This window comes from Hippoglossus stenolepis, chromosome 16, assembly GCF_022539355.2.
Source record: "Hippoglossus stenolepis isolate QCI-W04-F060 chromosome 16, HSTE1.2, whole genome shotgun sequence".
In the NCBI taxonomy this organism is placed as follows: domain Eukaryota; kingdom Metazoa; phylum Chordata; class Actinopteri; order Pleuronectiformes; family Pleuronectidae; genus Hippoglossus; species Hippoglossus stenolepis.
The window spans coordinates 7,941,657-7,961,743 of record NC_061498.1 but is presented as its reverse complement, the minus strand read 5'-3'; the positions used below and the strand labels follow the sequence as shown (position 1 = coordinate 7,961,743).

General features: G+C 41.9%; 3 protein-coding genes across 3 annotated transcripts; 1 reads left to right on the top strand and 2 right to left on the bottom strand.

Annotated features, from left to right (window-relative positions):
• Positions 1 to 93: 93 nt before the first annotated feature.
• Positions 94 to 2,500, bottom strand: rps2 (ribosomal protein S2). The gene is made up of 7 exons (XM_035180796.2): positions 2,411 to 2,500; positions 1,955 to 2,110; positions 1,765 to 1,854; positions 1,105 to 1,212; positions 681 to 1,014; positions 308 to 399; positions 94 to 217 (listed from the first exon to the last, which is right to left on the bottom strand). Exons 2-7 carry the CDS (start codon positions 2,105 to 2,107, stop codon positions 137 to 139), a joined length of 858 nt encoding a protein of 285 aa, XP_035036687.1. The 5' UTR covers positions 2,108 to 2,110; positions 2,411 to 2,500; the 3' UTR covers positions 94 to 136.
• A 539-nt stretch (positions 2,501 to 3,039) lies between these two features.
• rnf151 (ring finger protein 151) lies at positions 3,040 to 5,234 on the bottom strand. Its single transcript, XM_035180799.1, has 4 exons — positions 5,109 to 5,234; positions 4,367 to 4,536; positions 4,146 to 4,242; positions 3,040 to 3,608 (listed from the first exon to the last, which is right to left on the bottom strand). Exons 1-4 carry the CDS (start codon positions 5,109 to 5,111, stop codon positions 3,138 to 3,140), a joined length of 741 nt encoding a protein of 246 aa, XP_035036690.1. The 5' UTR covers positions 5,112 to 5,234; the 3' UTR covers positions 3,040 to 3,137.
• A 394-nt stretch (positions 5,235 to 5,628) lies between these two features.
• tbl3 (transducin beta like 3) lies at positions 5,629 to 19,902 on the top strand. Its single transcript, XM_035180765.2, has 23 exons — positions 5,629 to 5,821; positions 5,951 to 6,002; positions 6,935 to 7,030; positions 7,253 to 7,300; positions 7,420 to 7,561; positions 7,653 to 7,737; positions 8,259 to 8,429; positions 8,596 to 8,671; positions 8,783 to 8,879; positions 8,965 to 9,185; positions 9,560 to 9,698; positions 10,198 to 10,256; positions 10,434 to 10,540; positions 10,676 to 10,811; positions 13,557 to 13,796; positions 14,091 to 14,161; positions 14,394 to 14,550; positions 14,941 to 14,999; positions 15,824 to 15,927; positions 17,246 to 17,317; positions 17,513 to 17,671; positions 18,571 to 18,664; positions 19,134 to 19,902. The coding sequence occupies exons 1-23, from the start codon at positions 5,790 to 5,792 to the stop codon at positions 19,510 to 19,512; spliced, it is 2,796 nt and encodes a 931-aa protein (XP_035036656.1). The 5' UTR covers positions 5,629 to 5,789; the 3' UTR covers positions 19,513 to 19,902.
• The last annotated feature ends 185 nt before the right edge of the window (positions 19,903 to 20,087 follow it).

Sequence of the window (20,087 nt, the reverse complement as noted above, 5' to 3'; positions counted from 1 at the left end):
CCACCTATTCAATGTTTGGCACTTCCTTCAATTTCTAAACCACAACTGTTTCCATGAGCCAAGTTCATGCAAAATGAGACAGTGCACATTACATTGTTTCAGAATTGTTTATTCAACGATTCATTGTACAAAAAGTTTAGGAGGTAGGCGGTGGGACAGGCTGCCCCCTCTGCACAGACACCCTGGTGTGAGTCTTGGCCAGATGGTCAGTGAACTCCTGGAATAAGAACAAGGAAGCAGAGAGTCAAATAACCTTGCATATCAATGATAGTAAACAAAACAAGTTAGTCAAAGCTGTGTACTGTACCTGGTATGGAGACTTAGTGAAGACTGTCTCCTTCCAGAGATCAGGGGTCAGGTAGCTGTAAGTCTTTGAGATGGCATCAAAGGTGGCCTTGGCTAGAAAGTTAACAAAAAGAAACAGTATGTTTAAGATGATGCTCCAGCACGTGTCTGCAGTGTCATTTGTAAAATAAACAATGTTGAGCACCGTTATAAAACAGAGGAGACCACTTAAACGTCTTTCTGCTGTGGATTACAATACTCGTTTATTTCTCTCCCGATTGACGACAACTACACCACGGCAGCAGGTGTGCTGAGCAGAGCGTGGAGAATACCAGACACAACACAGATGAAGGTACACAACACAGATGAAGGTGCACAACCAAGAAGAATCTTACCAAAGTTGCCGAGGGTTGCGGTGCAGCCTCTGGCAGAGGTGTAGCAATCATCGATACCAGCCATCATGAGCAGCTTCTTGGGGACAGGGGCAGACACGATGCCGGTACCGCGGGGGGCGGGGATGAGACGCACCAACACAGATCCGCAGCGACCAGTCACCTTGCAGGGCACGGTGTGGGGCTTACCGATCTTGTTACCCCAATATCCTCTCCTGACGGGGACGATGGACAGCTTGGCCAGGATGATGGCTCCACGGATGGCTGTGGCCACCTCTTTGGAGCACTTCACCCCCAGACCCACATGGCCATTGTAGTCACCAATGGCAACAAAGGCCTGTAAAACACAGCCAGGGGTAAGACTAAGATACTGGTGCTGTGAAAGTGCTGAATAACAGGAGGCCTATGAAGAATTCGTGACATTCACCTTGAACCTGGTGCGCTGACCGGCCCTGGTCTGCTTCTGGACAGGCATGATCTTCAGCACCTCGTCCTTCAGACCAGTAGCCAGGAAGAAGTCGATGATCTCTGACTCCTGCAGGACAACAAATACAGAAGAGATGAGCATTAGGCAGAAACACAGCAGAAGTGAAAAGGAGAATAATCCATCTTTGTTTAGTTTTGCATGCTTTGTGTTGGATCAATGTAACGTTACATTAACACAGCAGGTTCAAGTGTGGCATTACAAAATAAGGATAGGTCTGCAACTAATATAACTTCATCAAGAAATCAGCTTTTATTCTATTATTCAGTTTATAAAATCTCAGGACAGTCGAAGGATTTGAGCAAGTTTCTGTCAATAGTTGAAAGTATATATCACCACATCCAACAATAGATTATCAGTCTTTGATTCTACAAATATGTTAATTTAATGATTACTACTATTCTTTTTACATACACTGGTATAAACAGGTGTTATACATGTAGAGATGCAGATTTGAGAGTAGTGTGGTCAATTAATTCCATCCAGAGCAGTATTGTGCTAATGAACTAATGAAATGTGACCGTACGAGTACAATCAGGGCAAATTATGCAAACATTTAAATGTACAGTCAGCAGTGTCATGTCAGCCTCGCACGCGGTTTACCTTGATGGGCAGAGAATACAGGTAGATCTCCTCCAGGGACTTTATCTTCATGTCCTTGACCAGGCGGCCCAGCTTGGTGACTGGAATCCACTTAGAACACACAGCATGGACTCGGTTAAATTCACCACCTCTTGAATCGGTGTCACACACTTACACCATCTACACAGTTGACATCAGGTGTGAAACCTACTTCCTTGTCCTCGGACTTGCCCCGGGCTCCGCGGCCCCTTCCACGGCCTCTGCCGCGTCCACGGCCCCGGCCGCCGCGGCCACGGTCGCCGAAGCCGCCGCGGTCGCCGAATCCTCCGCGAAAACCTCCTCTACCACCGGCGTCGTCCGCCATTTGCTACCGGACAAATAAAAAAAAAACATTAAAAATAAATAACATATTCCCGCTGATAATAATGAAGCATGAATCTCTGGACGTCTCTTTAGACGTCATCTGCCAGAACACGAGTATGGCCGCCATACTGGAAGCTACACGTCCGATCAGTGAGTAAATCGACACGTTCAGCTTCTCTCCGGTAACAACTACGCAGCAGATTAGACACAACGTGTTCTCATGTAGTTTAATAAGTAAATTCAGTCTGTTTGTCTGAAGGATGCGTGAGATAAAGATGGATGAGAATCCGCTATGACTACTTACGTGATCTGTATAACAGGAAGAAGAACCACGAGAAGTTCCGCTGGCTTTTATTTAGATGTGTTATCGCGATATCTCCCCCCCCGGACGAGAATCTGCTTACTGCTGTCCTCTAGTGGCAGTTAGTGGTCCTACAGCTTCACTGCTCGGGCCCTGTTGATGCAAAGTTTCACCATAAACTCCACAAAAGTGCCGAAATTATGAATTTACAGAATATTAACTGGCAGCAAGTTTTATGATTTTCAAAAGGTCAAATGCAACAAGAAAAGTCACTTGTTCCAGCATCTCAGGTGTGAATATTTGCTTATTTAATTTTTATTTATTTATTGTGAATTGATAAGGAAAAATTACTCCTTGTTATTTATACCTGGTGGCAAATTGATAAAACACCCAAGTGATATGGAGTAAACCTGGGTCTTGAAAGTTTGTTTATTTTAGAATAATATTAAATGTTTTACCATTTCTTGTTTTCATTCATAGCCTATCAGATATCAATAAATGTAATTCTCATCATCATTAACGAGTTAGCATGCTAATCACCTTTGTTCAACGTTCAATAACACTCTCTTGACAATAGTGTGATATTAAATACTTTATTTACAAAATATATGAAACTACAGCACGAAATTGTGACAAATCCACTCAATTCAATCCTACATATTTAAAAAAAACACACACATCTTCAAAGAAATACACACATGGAGAAGAAACAGCAGCAGGAACTTGTCTCTCAGCCGGTGCCTAAGTTGTCGCCTGGCGTCCCACCGGAGCTGCCACTGCTCTCTCCGAGGTCCTCCTCCTCGTCTTCGTGCAGATCGTCCATCACCTCCAGGCTCTCACAGATTAGCCCTATCTGCCTCTTCATGTATGCCATGGTGCTCTGCATCCTCCTCATCTTCCTCTGCAGGGCAGTGGCGATGGCCCTGTGGTTCTTCTGCCTGGCCTCGTACTCCTGCCTCAGCTGCTTGTAGCAGTTGTGTTGGGCCTGGGTGCGGTGGGAGAGTATCGTCCCGCAGCCCATGTGGCAGGGCTGACGCCAGTGCTCACAGTGGCGTGCGTGGATGTCCAGATCCCTGCGCAGGAGCTGAGCCCGACAGCCCTGGTAGGGACAGGGGATGAGCTCATACAGACAGCTCATACTGTGGCAGTACTGCTCTGAGAGGGGAAAGGTCTCTGCACAACCACGGATCTCATTCTTACACTGCAGACACAGAGAAATATGATGTGATTGCAAATAAAGAAGGACGATTTATTATAATGTATGACAAATTTAAGAAGTAGAGAAATAGAATAGGTGGAGCAAGTACTCAGATCCTTCAGTGAAGTAAAAGTAGCAATACTGCAGTGTAAGGCCTGATTTGACAACAAGAAAATAATAAAGCATGCAAATACTACAATAAAAACTTGCTTAAACTATCAAAACTAGTCATAATGTACTGTGGGAAATGACCCCTATGAGTGTTGTAAGTATTATTACTGATATTGATGTCACTTACACCACGTAAGTGGACTTTTATTATTGTAGATGGCCGAGGTGAAACTAATTTTGGCTCTTATATGAACTGTTGGTTGGTCAAACTGCAACAAGTCTCTTATTATTGTAATATATTCATCAGTATTAAGTCATGTATCATTTGTTATCATGTACTTGAGTAAAAATACTTAGTAATAATTGTAATAACATATCTTTTATGTTCAAATGCAGACGATTTCAACACTTCTATTTTCAGTTTCCCACCTTGACCTTCATGCGTCCAATAGATTTGCTCAGCTTGAACATGACAAAGATCAAGCTCGGGTTGACGGACTTTCTGCAGCAGGGACATGTCTCCTGTCTGTTGAGGACAAATATCAGTTAGTCTGGTTCTTTTGTGTGGACTAAACATGACTGAAAATCGAATTCAGCACAATTATACTATGATCTTCCTCTGTAGTATTGGTCCATGTTGTGTTCTGTACCTCTTGAGCCACTGTAGGATGCATTTCTTGCAGAAGATGTGGTGGCACGCAGCTCTCACTGGACACCTGAGGACGCCCTGACATATGGTGCAGATCAGGTCGTAGTCTGGGGAGTCCACAAACAGCTCCACATCGTAGCCCCCGCTCTGTGTTGACACCTCTGGGTCCGCCTGGATGAGGCCAACACAAACACAAGTTTATACTGGGTTATCATTGTCTATTGTTCTGTTCATTCTTTCCATGGAGATATTATATGTCAAAGATCTGACAGTTGATGGACAGACTGTGACTGGTTATGTACCAACAACTGTAAAACATGCTCTCTACAACTGCTACAACCCGTCCACAGTGTTTTTCAACAGAAAGGCAGAAGACAACAAAAGAGAATTGTTCTGGAAAGTCATATGACTGATCACATGATAACAAAAAAAGACAGGTGCCTTCACTCTTTTTTTTACATGTGAAAGTTAGAAAATGCCAATAAAACCATGATATTTGCAGTTATGGAATTATTAATTGAATTTCAAATTATTTATATGTTTAATTAAAAAAAAAGAGGACAGTCATACAAGATTATATGTTACATAGCAATTCAAACACATTTCAGAGTTGAGAAAATATATTAGAGAGGTAGCTGTCCAAATATTATATTAGAGTAACTTGGTCAAAAGCAAAGAATAAATAAATCAATAGAAATAAAAAAACGAGACTAAATAAACAAAGTTGTTTGGTGTCTACTCACCATAATAACCTCCTGTCCTCACCGTGTTTCCATCACGGGCGCTGGTTTCAGTCCATATCGATCCTCTCACATGTCACACAGGGAACACACACACCCTCGTTATCAATGCAACACACACATGAACATTCCTGACAAAACATGAAGGAGGGACCGTGTGTTTCTCTCTGTCTCTCTCTGTGTGTGTGTGCGTGTGAATTATAAAAACGAAGGCAGATACTTCCCTGCTATTCTAGCAACAGAGCTCAGCCTCCACATGTCAAACACAGACTTTTAAACATGAATGGCTGCGGCTGAGTCTATTGTTGTGAGCGTCAGGAGCAACACATCTAAAAGTGATTATGACATTTCAAACAGAAATTATTTATCATGAAACTCTGCACTTTACACGTGTTAATAACTCTGTTTACTTATGAACTTTTAAATCACAAGTTTATCCCTTTTATTTCATGGGTTTCTGTTTATTTACACGTTGACAATAGAAGCGGGATTTCACTATGAAACCGTCCAGCCAATCGCAGCGTCGTGCGCTCCGATGACGCGCAATGTGTGCGACTTGGGCCATCAACATGCGGCATGGATGTGTTGACTGGAGCCAACGTGTGAAGTGAGAAATAATCACTTCATCATCGCTGCGGGAAATATTTAGTTTTTTATTGTGGCATTTTCTTTTTCGTGAGCAAGATGGCGAACATCAACCTCCAGTTCAAGACAAAGTAAGTGTGTTGTGTGACGAGACGAGAAAACATATAAGCTAATAGCTAACACGAGCTATCAGCTAACGTACGCTCAGCTAAAGTGTCACTCCAAGTTTCCACAGTCACGTTCCTGCTCTTTTCTCACAGTTACGATGTCTCCAGCAAGATCGAACCGTTTTACAAAGGAGGGAAAGTGCAGGTGAGTCCTCTGCTTCGTGCACATGTGGCTCAAATTCAACATGAACATGTGGATACATCCCCCAGCTCATACAAATAACCTTTTAATTATAGTACATAATTTCTTCCCACATATATTCACTGATTTTCCACATATAATTGGACAAAACTTGTTTTAACAATATTATAGACACAGCAATACCCCTTGAATCCCCCACCCACTAAAATATCAGTACTTTAATATACCACATGTTATAAGAAAATAATAATGACAATCAGCAGCACATAATACAAACACGAATAAGTAGCTAACTAATGATATTACAAATTAGTAATAAATATATGTATATATTTTCGTTTATTGTTAGTTTCGCTTGTAGAATGCACATATCTATGAGTTTTGGTTCAAATGTATATTGTGAGTGTATAACTGAATTATAAATTCATATTTATTATATCGCTTATATATCTGATATGCACATCCTGGAGAGATATCTTTTTGTTGGTATTTAGTTATGTAGCTATAAACTTTGATGCAACATTTTACATATGCACTAATAATATATATAAATATTATTTTTTTATATGGATGTGTATATCTATATATATGTTTTTTCATACAGTTTGTCTTTTACCGGGTTTGAGAAGATTCCAGGTCAATTTGATCAAATTTGAAGAAGTACACTTTGTGACAAACATTTGTGAAGATTTAGTGTGTTGTAAGAAAATAGTACTAATCATAAAAAATATTATCAAGTTTTAATACCACGCTGCAAAGTTGTGGTTTTAAGTGGTGCAGCAGTCGTCAAAATGTCCTGACTTGTTCCAGCTCGAGACAATCTCCATAAACAGACCGGACTTCTCCTCACAAGGCATAATACAGATGTGTTCACAGGCTGACGGACTTGACTCTGGTGACGGCAGCTTTATTCCCTCCATCTGTTTGTTTTCCAGATCAGCAACGATGAGCAACACATCTTCTGCACTTGTGGCTCTCGTGTCAATGTTTTGGAGATCAGCACAGGAAAGATTGTCCACAGTGTCGAGCATGTGAGTCCACAAGACCTTTGAGTGCTGGAGTTATATTTTCATATCAGTCGATATCGAAAATTATCACCATAAATCCTACATTATCATTTTTATTTTAAATTTAAAGACACATTTTTACAACTGAAAACAACTTTAAATCACAACTGTCACTTGATTTAAAGTTGTTTTCAATAGTCAAATATATCTGTAATTTGTAAATTTGTACTTCTTGTCTGTTTACAGGATGATCTAGAGGACATCACATCTTTTGCACTCAGCTGTGACGATGAGGTAAAGCAGACGCTGTGACCACTTGTCATTACTTCAGTGGGAGTTTGCTTGATGTTCTAATGTCAGCCTGTACAAGAGTGTTTAGTATTTATTGACCTCTGTTCTGTGTCCCACCTCAGCTGCTGGTAACAGCCAGCAGGGCTCTGCTGCTGAAGCAATGGGACTGGAGACAAGCTCAGTGCACTCGTTCCTGGAGGGCCATTCACACAGTGCCTGTAGCCAGTATGACCTTTGACTCGACCTCCACGCTCCTCGCCACAGGTCAGCTGACACTGGAATAAAAGCTGTGAAATTCACCTGCTGCATAGACAGTTTTACAGTTTAAAGACCTTCTCCTCTTGTTGTCCTGCAGGTGGCTGTGACGGTACCATTAAGCTTTGGGATGTGGTGAAGCAGTACTGCACACACAATCTGAAAGGGTCATCTGGAGTTGTGCAGTAAGTCCAGATATCTGTGAACCACAGTTGAGACAGCATGAAGATTATTTCTTCAAATCAGTTGTTATTACAGAAGTTGTAGCTTGGTTTTGAAAAGTTAGACCCTCAGTCAGCGGGTGAGGTTAGTGAGTTATTCGTGAATAGTCTGCTGTATTAATGTGTGGAGTAAAAAAATAAGAATCCACTCTGATTGTCACATGTTATACAGTAGCAGTATATAACTGGATTGCACATACAAGGGCTTTTATAGTGATGTTATCTGTCATGAATACTCAACAAGTAAAAACTAAAAGCATAAGGGATTTGAGAAACAATATTTTATTGGATTAAACATAATCCAAAAAGTATTATTCAATACTTTTATGGAAACAGCTCAAATTAAAGTAGCATCACATTTACAGTTGGAGTTGTCACATTAAAAAGTTAAAGATGTCCATTTTCAGGTTAAAATGGACACTACTGATTTTGTACCTGCCTTTATGAACAAGAATCGACAGTTGAATTAATCTGAATCTTTGCAGCCTCGTCCGGTTCCACCCAGACATCAGCCGACTGCAGCTCTTCTCCTCGTCTCTGGACTGCGGCATCCGGCTGTGGGACCTGCGCTCCAGTCAGTGTGTGTTTGTGCTGCAGAGCCACTACAGCGCCGTCACCTCCCTCAGCTTCAGCGCTGACGGTGACACCATGGTCAGGTACTGTGTTGTCCCCCCCACACACACACACACACACACACACACAAAATGGACACAATATCCCTTCTGTCATCTTATCTACAAACAGCAGACAGTTTTGTCTGTCTTCTAAAGCTGCAGGTTTGAAAGCTGTTGTTTGTAACTTTGTGTTGATCTTTGTTTGCAGTTCTGGTCGAGATAAGATCTGTACAGTGTGGGACCTTGAGACTCGGAAAGCCAAGAGGACTGTACCTGTCTACGAGGTAAGACTGTGAATTGGATCTGAAAATCTTTTGTACTCCTCATGTGAAGCACATGTTGCAGCTGTGACTCTTGACGTCTGAACTTGCTGTGCGTGTTGTCTTGGTCTCCAGGCTGTGGAGGGCGTTGTGCTGCTGCCTGAGAATAAAGATTTCTCTGAGATTGGCGTGAAGAGCAATGACTTGCATTTCATCACAGCTGGAAGCAAAGGTTGGATTTTTACATAGTTCTGAAAATCAAAGCTGAGTCCCTGTGCTTTCTTAAACTCACGTCTTCTCCCCCATCGTCTCCGTAGGGGTGTTAAGAGTGTGGGAGGCCAGCACGGCGCGCTGCATCTACAGCCAGAAGCTCCTCTCTACCCTCAGCCCTGTAACTGGGGAGGAGGAAGAGCAGGACGACAACCCTCGCAGTCTGACGTACCTGCTGCACCTGCCCCTCTCCTCTAGACTGGCCACAGTCACTGCAGAACACAACATAGTGCTCTACCAGCTGCCTGCCCTCACCACACAGCAGCAGGTGGGTAATATTTACTATTTGAAATCTACATTAGATTCAATTAAAATTTGTATATATTATTGGCATGACATTACTCAATTTAATGCCTTTTTTTTTAACAAGACAAATGTCAAGTTGCAGAAACTTGACACCACCAAACTTTAAATGATGCTATAAAGAGGATGACATCTGTTCGCTGTCTTTTAAACACTTAACAAAAAAATGTATGCTTTAGCTCTTTTGCTTCTTTGTCTGTAATATGCTAAAATATATTGGCACTCGCACCGTTTAGTTCCTTGGAGAGACCTCGACATCTCAGTCGGGTGATCACTGTCACAGATTCAGAACTAATGAACGCTCTTCCTCTGTCGCCCCCTCCGTCCCCCCTCTCTCAGTTTGTGGGCTACAGTGATGAGGTGCTGGATGTGAAGTTCCTGGGTAAAGACAGTCACATCGTGGTGGCCACCAACAGCTGCCAGATCAAGGTGTTTGAGCTGCTCACCAACAGCTGCCAGATCCTCTACGGACACACAGGTCAGTCCCCACCAGCAGAGGGCAGCATGAGTTCGTGTAGAGCCACATGTGAAACAATCTGCAGTAGGAAATGTCTTTGCTGTTGACATGTGCCCATAAAGGTTAATAGCACAAAAATACATTATTCTTTTTACTTTTATTTATTTTTCTATATTTTACACATTTCAACTTTTTTGGCATCAAACTTTAAAGAATAGTTTTGCTACTTTTTCTGTAGCTTCTGAAACCTGCAGCAGTTTTTTCACTCAACCTGGATGACTGGAAATTAAAGTATTATAACAATTATGTGTATTACAACACTGGTAATGATGGCAATCAATTATTTGTATTGAAGTATGTGCTTATTGTTTCAGTTAGTAGACTGAGTAATATTGAAAGTGGATGTGTTTAACACATAAAAAGGGAACATGGGTTGTCTCAGCTGTGCCTTGTTAAAAGTTGACTTGTTGAGCCGATTGTGTTTCTTATGCATCGTACTGTTCGCCTCTATCTTCCACAGACACTGTCCTGTCTCTGGATGTGTTCAAAACCGGCTCTCTCTTTGCAAGCTGTGCAAAGGTGAGCTCACCTCTTTGCACCAAACAGGGAACAGAAACACAAGGATTAATGATTAGTTCCACATGTTGCTCACAAATCCACATGTTCAATATAAGTTCATCTTTAACTAGAGGACCATGAAATAGCATTTGTGTAAACAGTGAGATTTGTGTGGTGTGTGTGTGTGTTTGTCTTCAGGACAGGTCAGTGCGTGTGTGGCAGATGGACGGTGATAGTGGGCAGGTGAGATGTGTGGCCCAGGGCTCCAGCCACGCCAATGCTGTGGGCTCCATCACCTGCTCCAGGTAACACTTAACATTCCTCCACTCACACATGTTTACTTATCACATGTATAAACACAGATAGTGAGTTAGCTGGTAGACAAGTCTTTGCGAAGCTGCTTGACAGTAATGATCCTCCATCTTTGTCTCTGTGTGAAGGATGAAAGCGTCTTTTGTAGTGTCTGGCAGTCAGGACTGCACCATCAAGGTGTGGGATCTGCCTGCAGACCTGCCTGAGACAGAAGAAGACATACACGAGCTGACCGCCCGATGCACAGAGAAGGCGCATGATAAGGTACACGTCAAAAATGTTTGCACACTGTCCAGAAAGAATAATAAACTGTGACCATTAGTACCTGGCACTCGCCCAATGAAAAACATATATATATATATAGTGTAAGCCAAATATCACCGCGCTTGGACAGTGGAGAATTTGAGCCCAAAACATCGAAGCCGCAGGATATATTCCACAAAAACATCTTTTGCAGGACCCCATCACAGAAACAGTTTTTGTTCAGTTTCAAATAAAAGTTAATGAGTGAATGGGGGGGGGGCGGGGGCTGAGGGGTTCCATCCTCAGTCTTCCGCATCTGCATGCCGAAGTGTCCTTGGGCAAGATACTGAACCCCTAAATGGCCCTTCATAGATGTTGAATGCACTAAATGTAAGTCGCTTTGGATAAAAGCGTCTGCCAAATGACATGTCAAAAAACCTGTTTAGTTTGATTCCGGACCTGGCCATTTGCCGCATGTCTTCCTGTCAATGAAGGCAATATTTTCCTAAAAATATCTTTTGAAATGCTCGTGGATTAAAAGATATTTCCTCTTCAAATTCTTGGAAGGCCTTTGTGCACATTTAGAAAGTCCTTGTTGTTGGACAGAGACCAGAACACAATTTACTTCATTCTTTATTGTTCAGTACTTGAAAGCACTTCTCAATAGTTACTAATATCCTTCAGGGTTAAACGCCAAATATTTTAAAAGCCTGACAGTGGAGACTTTACCTTTCAGCAAGAAAGACGAGCTTTCCACTAAACAAAAGGTTGACATGGAAATTTCTTTTTTTCCCGCATAAATGGAAAACAATGGACTTATGTTGACATGGCACACTTGGCTGTTAACATTCAACTAAAGTGAAGTATCTGATAACCGCCAGTTTTTTGTGGTAGCTCTTTATTTAATTACTAAGTGGTTACTAATGCATGTCTAGTGTTTTCATAGCTGTTTCAACAGGTTAAAATATATTGTTTAATTAGTTTCTGTATGCAGTCGGACAGAGAATGTGATTCACTTTGCTGTGGTTTGTTTAGCTTTGTGACCTGCACAGTCCGGATCTTTCAAATCTGTGACAATGGTCTATTCTTAAACTTAGCCCCACTCCTTACTGGATTATTTCACCACTCCTCTGTTTTTTTTATTTGCGTAAAGGATATAATCCCCTTTGCATACTTTCGGCTCGTCCCATTTCCTGTTTCCAGCACTATCACTTGCCTTTGACCAATTTTCTGTAATTTGAGGAGCGAGTATTATATTTATTTCCCCACTCCAATGGAACTAAAGGTGTCAGTGCTGTCATAACACCGTTTAACCACTAGGGCAGCTTCACTGAGAATCACTAGTGATTATTCAAATGATTAAATGCAGATCGCACTGAAATCCATAATTGAAAACGATTTTAGCAGTTGCAAGGTGGCTCAGCTGTTACAGTTTTCAGGTGATTTTCAAACTCGTCGATTTGGCAGTTTCCTTCGGCATATCTGAATATTTTGGGTAACCTTTAATCAAATCAAATTTTGAATTTATTCCAGACACATAGTTGTAACTCGTCCATCTGTAACGTGTCACTGTCCCAGTGTCGCTGCTTGTAACTTGACAATGTCGCATGATACACAAACTGTCTCTAAGATTAAATGTCCTTATCTGAGAATAACTCAGGATATTTAATGTTTATTCATAATGAATAATGTTGGATTACCATTTCTTAATATATAACATATATAATGCTGCTTCACTACTACTACTAATACTGTATAAGCCTGTTTGAACAATAACTAAATTAATAGTAACAAAGATTTTTACGTTAATAACCATGGCAACAATGAACACTTTCAGATCAGTCTTAATAATCACATGCAGCTCAGCTAATCTTATTTTTTTACATTTACACGGGAAACAAGGTCACTTATTGAATTCAGTTTAAAATGTGAATGAAATGTGTTAAAATGACATTGAATAATTCTGGTTACTGTGTAAACCTGACTAGGTCACTTTAATACTTGTATACACCTGCTGTTCTAGGAGTTGTAGTGGAAACCAGTACAGACAGGCTGAAGAAATGTAATAGTGTAACTTTTTAGTCACATTTTTTTTAAAAGCCAACTTACTTGTGTCTATATAACAGCAGCATTATATTTTATGCGATTCTTTCGGCATTAGCTAGAGAGAATAGAGAGAGAAACACACACCATGTAAGTCAGTCTCCCACTATCTCTTTTCAAAATCCAGTGGTTTTATGAAGGGTGGCTTTTCCCATCAGGAAGTGCAGGTTAAACCACTGATTACCATAAGCAAGATGCGGGAATGTTTGAGTTCACTCAAGTTTCCTGCTACACCTGCACACTCCTGACGCAACATAACAATTAACTGCCTGTCCATCAGCAGAGCCTGGTTTCTCAACTTGTCTTTTGTCTTCATGTAAAACATCAGATCTGAGCAATGTCTGCTGTGATTGAGGAGAATTTAGACAATGCAGCTCTTTATGCCTCCAGGCTGGAAAGAGCTGTGTTCCAAGGCTTTAGGTTTCAAACTGTTCCACTTTCTTGTGAACATGATATCCTCTGATCGCTACTACGCAGACTAATGTTAATTTATGTCACATTTTTCAGAACTTTGATTACTTATTTTTTGTAATCCTTCAAAGTCTTCACTTCATCTTTTTCCATTTTGTTCCACATCCTCTTTCTTTTATTTATTAAAACCTCATCAACTTTGTAAAGTCATTCCTCCTCTCCTCCTCCCCCCCCCCCTTGTCATTTCTCCAGGATATAAACAGTGTTGCAGTGTCGCCCAATGACAAGCTGCTGGCCTCGGGCTCCCAGGACCGGACCGCCAAGCTGTGGTCGCTGGCAGAAGTGGGGAACCTGGGCCTGCTGGGGGTGTTTCGGGGCCATCGCCGCGGCGTCTGGGCCGTTTGCTTCTCTCCCGTCGACCAGGTGCTGGCCACATCCTCCGCTGACGGCACCACCAAGCTCTGGAGCCTGCAGGACTTCAGCTGCCTGAAGGTGAGCCACTGGCTGTAAATATATTACAGTGTGTATTTTATGACAGGAGCAGATGATTGACTGGATACAGTGGTTGTGTAAGCGCTCTTCCTTATTAGTGTAATAATATCTGTAATTCTGTGAAGATGACACTCATATAAAATATGACAAGTGTTAATTAAGGTTTTATTAGTTTCCGTGTCTTTCCTTTACTGACTGTAATTCTCAACTTTTTCATCTCCTGCCAGAGACGGTTTTGATTGTGAGGTAGAAACGATGTGATCATGTTATTTTTTTGTCTTTGTCTTTCTTCAGACATTTGAGGGGCACGACGCATCAGTTTTGAAAGTGATTTTTGTGAGTCGCGGCACTCAGCTGCTCACCAGGTAAACCCAGCTGCCTCCCATGGGAAGCATTCCTCCATAATTCAGTATATATACACAAATACACTTTTACCTACATATGCTCAGATGAGGCATTGAAATTAATGGATGTTTGATTATCTTGTAATCTCAGGAGTCTGATCAGGCTACATCCACACTTATTCATTTTAGTTTTTAAAACGCATGATTTCTGCTACGACTTGATGTTCACATTACTCCGATCTTCTATCCTTAGTGGCTCCGACGGTTTAGTAAAGCTGTGGACCATCAAGACCAATGAGTGTGTGAAGACGCTGGACGCCCACCAGGACAAGGTGTGGGGTCTCCACGCCACCCGCAAAGATGACAAGATGGTGACGGGATCAGCGGACTCTTATATCACCGTGTGGGTGGTAAGTGGGATTTGACTGATAATCACCTGTTGATCAGAAGACATGGAGAGTGATTAGTAATCAAACAGCTAAAAACATTGATTTCCAGACTAAGAAAGAAATAAACTCAAACTTTACATAAATGTCCTAAGAGGTTCACAACTGGAGTTACATTTCATTCTTGGAAATAAATCACAAAACTAGAATAACTAGAGCGCATTCCTACGCCAAGGCCCAACAGTCAATTCAATCAAGCTTGTACCAAATCTCACACACTCATAGATGGCAGTTCCCTAAATTTGCCTGATTCTTTTTTTATCAATATCCATGAATTATTCCCTGGGAAATAAAGAATTACGTCTGCAGGGATCGATCACAAATATGTTGTTCTTGTTTTCTGTCCACAACTAGGATGTGACTGAAGTGGAGCTGGCAGAGGAGCAGGCCAAACAGGAGGATCAGATACTCAAGTAAGTCCACAATGTTTTAGACGTGAGAAAAGTCATCCACCCCTCTCTCTCCCTTTTCTCTCAAACCAAAGTAATGCACAAACAGTCTTATCGTCCTTTTGTTGGAGGTCAGTAGTCAAGGTGAAGTGTGTTAGTCCCAGACTCCACCTGAGTCTACCTTTCCTCCTCCTGTCTGTTTGTCTGTCTTTCTCTCCCCTGATGAATAAACAGAGGCTGTGTTAGGCTAAGGTGGGCCTCGCTGGGTCGGAGGTCAGGGCTGTGTGGGTGTGTGGGAATGTCTGCTCTGGTATTCTGATAAATACAAGTGAATTTCAGGTCCCAGACAATTGATTATATGTGTTGTAATGTGTGAATGTTTGTCCACTGGTGTGTGCAGATGTTCAGGGAAATTGAAATTGCAGAGACAAATAGAATACTTCTTCCATTTAGACTCTTATTTTATAAAAATACTGTTTAGTGTGTTTGTTGTAGTAGTTCAGAGGTTAAGGTCGCTGAGACGTCACAAAACATGTCCTGTCTTGTGAAGGCAACATTTCAGGAACACCTCGAAGAAATGTCTTTATATTTGGTACAAATGTTCACTTCGGCTGTAAAAAGTCTCAATAATCGTTGTGAAAATCTGATATTGTGACAGGACTGCCCTAATCTATACCTACAGTTACTGTTATTACTGTGTTGATCTTTGTTTTGAATGTTGATGTTTTGGTCGTTGTCCTTTGAGCTTATTTTCAGTGAATGTTGACGTTTATTGTACCAATTCTAAAACTGCACTCAGCTGCGTGTCGCCTGCTCCTGTTTGATCCTGTGTTTATGTGTGTGTGAAGGAAGCAGGAGTTGTCCAACCTGCTCCATGAGAAGAAGTATCTGAAGGCGCTGGGTCTGGCCATCTCACTGGACCATCCTCACACCGTGCTCACTGTCATCAAAGGTATTTAATCCTACAAGTCGTTTCCGCCATCTCTAACCACATGACCAGATCAGATTCTCCTGCATGCAATCAATCTCTGTCCTTGATCTGTTCACCTGCAGTTATCGTGACACGTGTCGTCAGCGTGTCATCTGTCACTTCTCACTTTGAGAGTTGAGTCATACGTGCTGAGCACTCGCTTTCACAATGAACGGGCCCTTGAGTGTAAAACCCGAAACACCTGGATGCTCAATTGAGATTTAGTGGTTAAGATAAAGCCAACACTGCTACTGTCGGGTCATATTTCAGCTGTTGAAATCTCACCATGAGCGCAGGTTCGAACTAAGCGTCCCCAAATCTTCACTTTTCAACAAAGATGCTTTTTCAACAATGGAAATGATCTTTGTTGCACATCGTGTGCAGGTGGTGGATCAACATCCCCTTCTTTCTGTACATGTGTCAAACAAAAGGCAGATCCACACACAGTTTTGCAACGTAAAGGTGAGTAGTATGAATCTTGCCTAGTCATGCAAGATGAAAAGAAAGAACGTGGCCAAACCCAGGTTTGCACAATGGAATTAGGCAGAGTATCTGTTTATATAATCCAATTGAGTTTCACAGATTTCAAAGTTCGTTCATCCCCCACTGTTTTTCTTATATTGATGGAGAGGTGTTCATATTGAAAGAAAGATGTTTCGGTGGCAGCAGACGAGTGTTACAGTGAAACTGGCACACATAAGAACCATAACATAGCCACGCCCCCTTCTGTCTTATTCATCAATTCTTTTACTCTACATGGACACGATGCGCAGGGTTTCAACAAAAAATGAGGTGAAGGTGTAATCAGACGTTAATAATAGTATCATCTCACATATCATATGAGAATTAGATAAATGACAATGTGCTGGTGCATGTGTGTCTTCCTCTCTCCCCATTTCATTTGAACTGTGCTGTCAAAATATAAAGATATTCCCCTGTAGACTTTCTGGGCGGCTGTGGCTCAGGAGGTAGTCGTTGAGTAATCAGACGCTTCCACTCAGACAGTTGGTGGTTCGATCCCCGGCTCCTCCAGTTTACATGCCTAAGTGTCCTTGGGCAAGATACTGACCCACAAATTGCCACTGACAGTGTTGTGTGATAAGAAAAAACATATACTAGCCCTGTATGAATGTGTGTGAATCTATGGTGTCAAGGACTTGTATTTGTGTAAATCACAAATACATGTATACTTTATACAAATACAGTCCATGTGAGTCATTACCACAAACTTGACATGAACAAATGTTCGCTCCTGAGCTTAGACACTGACTCTCTGCTGTCGTGTTCCCTGTTGTGTTAGCGATCCGTCAGGGGGAGGACGGACAGGAGATGTTGGAAAAGACTCTACTGAAGCTGCGAGTGGATCAGAAAGGTAAGAGATCAATGATGAAATACAGAAATACAGAAATAAGAAAAAGATGGTGAAAAGTCCACAACACCTTTCAACTCGATCCTGAATATCACACATGCATCAAACACCGTCCACCTTTGTTTTCCTTCTTCTTTCTTTTCCACTTCCACCACTGGCTGCTGCCCGTCGCTCAACCCTGTTTTCACTCCCTCTCAGAGTCGCTCCTGCGCTACTGTGTGGTGTGGAACACCAACGCCAGAAACTGCCAGGATGCTCAGTCGGTCCTCCAGGTGCTCCTCACACACCTGCCGCCCGAGGAGCTGCTGCAGTACCAGGGAGCCCGAACACACCTGGAGGGACTCATTCCATACACAGGTCAGTTGTGTGTGTGTGTGTGTGTGTGTGTGTGTGTGTGTGTGTGTGTGTGTGTGTGTGTGTGTGTGTGTGTGTGTGTGTGTGTGTGTGTGTGTGTGTGTGTGTGTGTGTGTGTGTGTGTGTGTGTGTGTGTGTGTGTGTGTGTGTGTGTGTGTGTGTGTGATTTAGCACAGTAACGTCTTCACTTCCTCCAGAAGCTCAATTGGTTTGGTGGGTGCAGTAAATGGATGAGACCTTTTTACAACTCAATGGTAGAGTCTGTGCTCACCTTTGGCTTTATCAACAGGTTCAAAGAATTCTTGTATAACTCAGGCCATCAAAATATTAAATTCTAACGAGGACCTTGTTGATTAGACACTGACTGATGAGGGTCTTACTTTTGGTTTTATTGATGGTTTTACAAGCTCTCTGTTTTCTGTTGTTATTTGATGTACTTATGAATTTGAATGTTTTTCTTTCTTGTGCCCGTGTTTCCTGAGAGTTTAGTTTTTCCCCTCAGGGATAATAGAGTTGATTAAGTGAGACAAGTGAATCTGTTTTTATTTGCCTTGGATCATCATTGGGTGTGTCTTTTAATGTGGTTATGCACATAGTTCAATTAATAACCAATGGTGTTTACCTGCATACTACAAAGTGACAGCGGAGTTTAGAGCTTAAGAGGACATGAAAGAGTCAGTTTATTGTTTGTGTAAAGGACATTTAATACTGATTCTTGGTTTCCTGGTGTCTCCTTTGCTCTTTTTTTTCTGTGAGACGGCGTTACAAAGGCAATGTGTATTATATAAACCACATTGTTGTTAAAACGGCTTAAGTTTCCTGTTACGTTCACATCATTACCTAATCCAAAACCCTGAATCTAGTTTTGGCTGAAATAACTTCACCTCTTCTCTCTCCCTCAGAGAGACACATGCAGAGGATTGGAAATTTGCTGCAGGCGTCCATGTTCCTGAACTACATGTGGCAGAAGATGAGAGTGGCCGGAGCACCGTCCAGGTGAGAGAAACATGAGCCGCTGACACATTTCCCATACAGGCCCTCTGGAAAATGTCTGGAGTTCGGTGCAGGTCTGAAAGCAGCTTTAGAGTCTCGCCCTGTATGTTCAGTCTCTAGGTCTCAGACTGGAGCTCATGAATTCACTGCCCTGTCCTTTCTGCTGTAAACAGGATATTATCTCGTGATCCTTTATGTGGATCAAACCTGCCATCGAGTCTGTCATCGATGCAATCAAAGCTTGTTTTTCAACAGGACATCAACTGACTGATGATGAACCTTGGAATGCTGCCACATTTTTCATTTTCACAGAGAAACTTAAACTGTTTACAGAATGTGAGATCTGAGATTTGAAAGATCCACAAAAAAAGTTTTCAATAAACTTGTTTTTTCTGTCTAGTTGCATGATAGATACTGTTTGAAAACTAATTTCCAGTTAATGAATCTAACCCATGCTGTTATATCTGTCTAGCATGGATCAAGATGAAGAAATGGACACCACTCCCCTTGCACGGACTCAACCTGTCTTCATGATTGACAAGGAGAAAGAAAAGGGCAGTGGCGACGAGAACCAAGATGTCGGGGATGACAGCGATAGCGGACAAGATGAAGATCCAATTTGCCCGGTTGAAGATGAGGATGAGGATGAAGACAGCGCCACCACAAAACCCTCCACAAATGATGGGAGAATAGAAATCAAAGAGAGCAATGGAACGAATGGCAACCACCACTCTGACAGTGAGGAGAGTTCAGAGGAAGAAGACACGAAAGAAGACGAGAAGGATCAAACTACAACAGTGAAGTGTCTCCCAGTTTCTGCTGCTCCTCAGGGCCAGACTCTCGCCAGCTGACAGGGATCACCGAGGAGCACACGGTTGAAACTCTCCTGAAGAAAAACAGGAGATCCTCTTATCTTGGACCATTAGCTGGAGCGACACACTGAATGTGTGGCAGTGAAGGAAGAGACGTGTGTGGGACTTTGTTCTGATTTCTGCAGACATAATGTACAGAAAAGATGAGGAAGGAGTGATGAAAGAAGGTAAAACAATCAGACAGGGTTGAGCCAGATTTCTCTTCACTCACAGCAAATACCAGCGCCCATTGTGTGGCTCTGCAATGTTGCATAGTCCTGATCTACTGGCTCGACCACAACACAAAAGGCTCCTTATATCAACATGCATTTTTTTTATGTAATGACTAGACATGTTTATAAAATAAAAATGCATTCGTTGTGATTTAAATTGAGTTAAAATTTGTTATATTTTGTTAAAACAGGACTTTGTAAAGAACTTGTCTGCTTTGACTGCAGGTTTTTATCCCTTTGGTTTCCTCATGTTTTAGTAAAGCTGGGGGTGGGGCGCACACAGCTTTAGTGTTCCCAGTCCAAACACAGGAGGACAAACTCAATGAGCTGATTTCACACAAG

What these genes read in the sequence shown, in the direction of transcription:
- rps2 (XM_035180796.2), bottom strand. Translation starts at nt 2,107, where the DNA reads ATGGCGGACGACGCCGGTGGTAGAGGAGGTTTTCGCGGAGGATTCGGC. An exon ending in GTCAGCGCACCAGGTTCAAG is followed by an intron (nt 1,015 to 1,104) that starts GTGAATGTCACG and finishes TGTGTTTTACAG; the next exon opens with GCCTTTGTTGCCATTGGTGA. An exon ending in TCACTAAGTCTCCATACCAG is followed by an intron (nt 218 to 307) that starts GTACAGTACACA and finishes TTCTTATTCCAG; the next exon opens with GAGTTCACTGACCATCTGGC.
- rnf151 (XM_035180799.1), bottom strand. An exon ending in ATCCTACAGTGGCTCAAGAG is followed by an intron (nt 4,243 to 4,366) that starts GTACAGAACACA and finishes TGTCCTCAACAG; the next exon opens with ACAGGAGACATGTCCCTGCT. An exon ending in TTGGACGCATGAAGGTCAAG is followed by an intron (nt 3,609 to 4,145) that starts GTGGGAAACTGA and finishes CTGTGTCTGCAG; the next exon opens with TGTAAGAATGAGATCCGTGG.
- tbl3 (XM_035180765.2), top strand. Translation starts at nt 5,790, where the DNA reads ATGGCGAACATCAACCTCCAGTTCAAGACAAA. An exon ending in AACCTCCAGTTCAAGACAAA is followed by an intron (nt 5,822 to 5,950) that starts GTAAGTGTGTTG and finishes CTTTTCTCACAG; the next exon opens with TTACGATGTCTCCAGCAAGA. An exon ending in GACGGTGACACCATGGTCAG is followed by an intron (nt 8,430 to 8,595) that starts GTACTGTGTTGT and finishes CTTTGTTTGCAG; the next exon opens with TTCTGGTCGAGATAAGATCT.